Source organism: Mandrillus leucophaeus, unplaced genomic scaffold (genome assembly GCF_000951045.1).
Source record: "Mandrillus leucophaeus isolate KB7577 unplaced genomic scaffold, Mleu.le_1.0 Scaffold205, whole genome shotgun sequence".
Classification (NCBI taxonomy): Eukaryota; Metazoa; Chordata; class Mammalia; order Primates; family Cercopithecidae; genus Mandrillus; species Mandrillus leucophaeus.
Window position 1 is genome coordinate 633,572 of NW_012102088.1, and position 5,145 is coordinate 638,716.

Sequence of the window (5,145 nt, forward strand, 5' to 3'; positions counted from 1 at the left end):
GAGTAGCTGGGACTACAGGCGCCCGCTACCATGCCCGGCTAACTTTTTTGCATTTTTAGTAGAGTCGGGGTTTCACCGTGTTAGCCAGGATGGTCTCGATCTCCTGACCTCGTGATCCACCCGCCTCGGCCTCCCAAAGAGCTGGGATTCCAGGCGTGAGCCACCGCGCCCGGCCTGTAATAAGTATTATTAGAATAAAAGCATTGCACTCTTGGTAGGAACGCAATCACTGACTATACAGACAGTAATGATGTTTTCTTTTGGATCCAGAGGCACAGCTTCACCCTTTCAATCTACGTCGATATCTCCTGTCATCTTTTGTGCAAATTCCCAGCCATGTAGTCTGTCTTTGTTCTCTTGGACCAAGCATATTGAAGCTTAATAAACAGAAGTCAAAGCTTAACTGTATGTGTATTTGAAAAGCAACATATGGCTGAGAGGCATGAGTAGAAACAGGGTGCCTTTATGGTATGGGGTGTCCCTTTGGGGGGTGTAGCCACTGGGAACTTGCTGTGCTTCACAATCCGATATCATAGGTCCCTCGCATTTCTGTGAGTATCCTAGACCTTACTTCAAGAAAATCTGGTTATGTCACCTTTAAGAGCAACCCAAGCCCCGTCCTGTCTTTGGAGTCCGGCACTGCGTTTACCAGCTCCCGTGACGGTGCCACCGAGCCTCTACCCGCCATATAAAGCCTGACCAACGCTCTAAGGCAAGTCCAGAAGCGGGGTCGAAACTTCATAACCCAGAAGACACTGCGGTTCTCGGAGGCGCTACTGACCCAGTGAAGGTACAGGAAGGAATGTTTGCGTGCGTGCGTGCGTGCGTGCGTGCGTGCGCATCGTCGGAGGGCGGGACTTCCGGCGTCCTCCGCGGTAGTCGATTTGGTTCTCTCTGGTGTTTTCACTAGCTCCGGCCTGTGGCGCTCTGTGACGTCACGGAAGCGACGGAGCGGAAAAGCGCGAGAAGCGGCTGGGTTCCCTCGGCGCAGAGGCGGTAGTGACACAGGCACAACTGACAGTGGCAGAGGCTCAGCTGATAGGGACTGGGGACGGCGGTGTCCTTGTCTTGCCTTTGTCGCTCCCGCCCCTCTCTTCCCTGGCTGGGCTGGCGGAGTCCGCGCCGAAGAACCTAAGGTGGGTGCCCCATCCCAGGCCCCCCAACTCCGCCCGACCCCTCCTTCCAGTGCTGAAGCCCACAGAAGGGGCCCTGCCGGTCAGGCCCCTTGTCCCGAAGAGGGTGGCGTTCCTGTGTGGGGTCCCCGTATCAGCTGGTTTGATGCAGCCCCAGAGCTCCCCTTCGGGAACCTCAGGTTCAGGGCATGGAGGGCTGCCAAGTGGGCCGCGTCGGGGAGCCCGGAGTGTGTGTTGTTTCTGCGGGAAAGAGGGTTTTGTGAATTCTCTCTTGGAATGGCAACCTGAGCAGCCAGTAACCATGGAAGGTTGTCAAGGGAGGACCAGTCGGAGGGGCAGGTACAGAGTTAGAACGAGCAGGGTGGGGAATTGACACAGAGAGACCGAGAAGAGGCCACTGCAGTGGATCCCAGAGACTGCACCAGAGCCATGGTAGAAGAAGGGAGATGTGATGGGATTCTGGATAGACCTGGAAGATAGAGCCAACAGGTTTCCCTGCTGTATCAGATGTGTCTGTGAGCAAAAATAGGGAGTGAGGGGCCATTTTTTTTTTTTCTATTTTGCCTGAACATCTGAAAGAATGAAGTTGGGGACATCAGCAGCATGAGGAGTAGGTTTCATGGAGAAGATCATGGGTTGCAGTTTGGCCAGTGTCATTCTCAGGCGTCTCAAGTGGAAAATGTCACATGGGTAGGGGGACAGAAAGGTCTGGAGTCTACAGAAGACAGCTGGTGTAGTTTCTTCAAAAGAATAGAGGGTGGCCAGGCGCGGTGTCTCCCGCTGGTAATCCCAGCACTTTGGGAGGCTGAGGCAGGCGGATCACGAGGTCAGGCGTTCAAGACCAGCCTGACCAACATGGTGAAACCCCATCTCTACTAAAAATACAAAAACTAGCCAGGCGTGGTGGAGGGCGCCTGTCACCCCAGCTACTCGGGAGGTTGAGGCAGGAGAATTGCTTGAACCCGGGAGGTGGAGGTTGCAGTGAGCCAAGATCGCGCCACCGCACTCCAGCCTGGGCGACAGAGCAAGACTCTGTGTCAAAAAAGGTGCAGAGCACGGGTCTCTTCCGCGGAAACTGACATTGCGTTTCCGTTGTCGGCCTCCCGCTGCAGGAGCCATATATTGAAGACCATGTCTGGGAGCTTCTACTTTGTAATTGTTGGTCACCATGATAATCCAGTTTTTGAAATGGAGTTTTTGCCAGCTGGGAAGGCAGAATCCAAAGACGACCATCGTCATCTGAACCAGTTCATAGCTCATGCTGCTCTCGACCTCGTAGATGAGAACATGTGGCTGTCGAACAACATGTACTTGAAAACTGTGGACAAGTTCAACGAGTGGTTTGTGTCAGCATTTGTCACCGCGGGGCATATGAGGTTTATTATGCTTCATGACATAAGACAAGAAGATGGAATAAAGAACTTCTTTACTGATGTTTATGATTTATATATAAAGTTTTCAATGAATCCATTTTATGAACCCAATTCTCCTATTCGATCAAGTGCATTTGACAGAAAAGTTCAGTTTCTTGGGAAGAAACACCTTTTAAGCTGAATGCAGAAAATTCCAAAATAAATGATACCACCAGAGTGGTGTAAACTCAGGAATGTGTACATTGTAAGTTACTTGATTAAATAGCTTGGAAAACTTTTGTGTATTCTCAGCTTATCTGAACTTAATGAAATTCCTTTTATATTTAAAAATAGTACATTCTGTCTCATGTCACATATCAATAGATCAATTGGTATTCCCTTGTGAACAGTGTTATTTATAAAGAGCTTGTTATCAATAATAATGACTTTTTTTCTTTTTCTTTTCTTTTCTTTTCTTTTTTTCTTTTTTTGAGAAGGAGTTTCGCTCTTGTTGCCCGGGCTGGAGTGCAGTGGCACAATCTTGGCTCACTGCACCCTCCACCTCCCGGGTTCAAGCAGTTCTTCTGCCTCAGCCTCCTGAGTAGCTGAGATTATGGGCTCCCGCCACCATGCCTGGCTAATTTTTTTCTGTACTTTTAGTAGAGACGGGGTTTCGCCATGTTGGTCAGGCTGGTCTTGAACTCCTGACCTCGTGATCTGCCTGCCTTGGCCTCCCAAAGTGCTGGGATTACAGGCACGAGCCACCGCGCCTGGCCATGAAATATTTTTACTTAAAAATTGGGAATAAGCTTTTCTTTCCTTTTTTTTTTTAGATAGTCTTGCTCCTGTCATGCAGGCTGGAGTGCAGTGGCATGATCTTGGCTCACTGCAGCCTCTGCCTCCCGGGTTCAAGCAATTCTCCTTCTTCCCAAGTAGCTGGGATTACAGGCATATGCCTGGCTAATTTTTGTATTTTTAGTAGAGACGGGGTTTCGCCATTTTGGCCAGGCTGGTCTTGAACTCCTGAACTCAGGTTATCTGCCCACCTCAGTCTTCCAGAGTGCTGGGATTACAGGCATGAGCCACTGCTCCTGGCTGGGAATAACCTTTTGACTTTCCCGATTCAGAAAGGTTGATCTTTTGTTTTTTTCTGAGATGGAGTTTCGCTCTGTTGTCCAGGCTGGAGTGCAATGGCACTTGGCTCACTACAACCTCCGCTTCCTAACTTCAAGCGATTCTCCTGCCTCAGCCTCCCAAAGTGCTGGGATTACAGGTGTGAGCCACCATACCCAGCCCAGATAGGTTGATCTTAACGTAACAATCCAAAACAAATGTCATAGTCAAGATTTGGTAGCTAGATTTAAAACTAAACTATTCTGCAGTTGGGAGTGAAATGTGTTAGCACATATGTGGACGTTATGCATTTAGAGATGTTACAAAAATGTATAGGCACTATACACAGCACTACTCAAGAAGCCAAAGAAACACTTGTGCAGTGCTATGTGTCACATGTCTGCTTCTGCCAGAGGGTAGGAATAGTGATCCTGCTATAATGTGAGACCCTGAATCATGTTTGTAACATAGGAGGCTGGGAGCAGTTCCAGGCCACAGTGAAGTGTGTTGCTTCTGTCACTTTATATTCTTTTATTTCCTTTCCCTCAGACAGTAAACTGTTGATACCCGTACTTGTAAAAGTTGTAAGGCAATTTTTAGGATTGTTGTCAAAGAAAAGCTTGGATTACATTAACATTTGTACTCAGTCTTTTAGGCAATACATCAGAGGGGGCTGGGAATTGTGTCTGTGTTCCTATGATAAGTAGATCTTACTGTACAATAGTAAATGTCCATTGAAAAGCAAGTAATACAACCTGTGCTAGTTGGGAGCACTTGAACACTTTTGTTCCATTCTGAATAACTTTTGAGCAAGTAATTCTAAGCTTTGTCTTGTATCCTTGTGTGAAATTGCTACCATCATTTTCACCCTATTTGATTTCTTAAATAAAGATGTTTGTTCAAGAAAAGAATAGAGGGTGTAGATTGAATTGGGCCCTGAGGATCCAATTTGGTAGGGAGGTCTGAAGATCATTGCCTGTGAGCTATGTGGTGAGGGAGGAGAGAGCTGATACTTGGGGTTCAGACCATAGATGGAGCCATAAGCCGGACACTTACTTTAGAAAGGCACAGATCTGCCATAGGAAGGATTTTGTTCTCTGCCTAGAAAAAGGGAGGCATGGATGGAATAAGGAATGGGCTTGGGATGGAGACTAAAGTTTCAGATGGTTTATATTCTGCACCTATAGGCTTGACTGACCCTCAGGGCCACTCTTTGTAGGAAAAGAAAAAAGTTATCCAGGCTAGTGGAGCAGCTGGGTTCTAAACTAGAGCACTGCGTTTTCCCCTTCTCCACATATCAAGGCAAGATTGGATGATCTGCCCCAGTCAAGGTCTCCCAGCAAGCTCCCCTCAGAGCCTTATATAACAGGCAGGCCTGGTTGCAGAGAGGACCAGTAGCTGACCGACCTGCTCAGCCCCTCCCTACAACTCATTAAGAATGTATGAGGCGGCCGGGCGCGGTGGCTCAAGCCTGTAATCCCAGCACTTTGGGAGGCCGAGACGGGCGGATCACGAGGTCAGGAGATCGAGACCATCCTGGCTAACAC

General features: G+C 48.5%; 2 protein-coding genes across 2 annotated transcripts in view; both read left to right on the top strand.

The window, feature by feature from the left end:
* Positions 1 to 872: 872 nt before the first annotated feature.
* On the top strand, positions 873 to 2,812 carry LOC105539402 (trafficking protein particle complex subunit 2). Its single transcript, XM_011979658.1, has 2 exons — positions 873 to 1,136; positions 2,246 to 2,812. The coding sequence occupies exon 2, from the start codon at positions 2,265 to 2,267 to the stop codon at positions 2,685 to 2,687; it is 423 nt and encodes a 140-aa protein (XP_011835048.1). The 5' UTR covers positions 873 to 1,136; positions 2,246 to 2,264; the 3' UTR covers positions 2,688 to 2,812.
* ZNF547 (zinc finger protein 547) overlaps positions 879 to 5,145 on the top strand; it is a 21,190-nt gene continuing 16,923 nt past the window's right edge. The window contains exon 1 of the mRNA XM_011979657.1: positions 879 to 1,136. The gene's annotated coding sequence lies outside the window, so the exon portion shown is untranslated. The remainder of the gene's footprint in view (positions 1,137 to 5,145) is intronic.

What these genes read in the sequence shown, in the direction of transcription:
- LOC105539402 (XM_011979658.1), top strand. Translation starts at nt 2,265, where the DNA reads ATGTCTGGGAGCTTCTACTTTGTAATTGTTGGTCACCATGATAATCCA.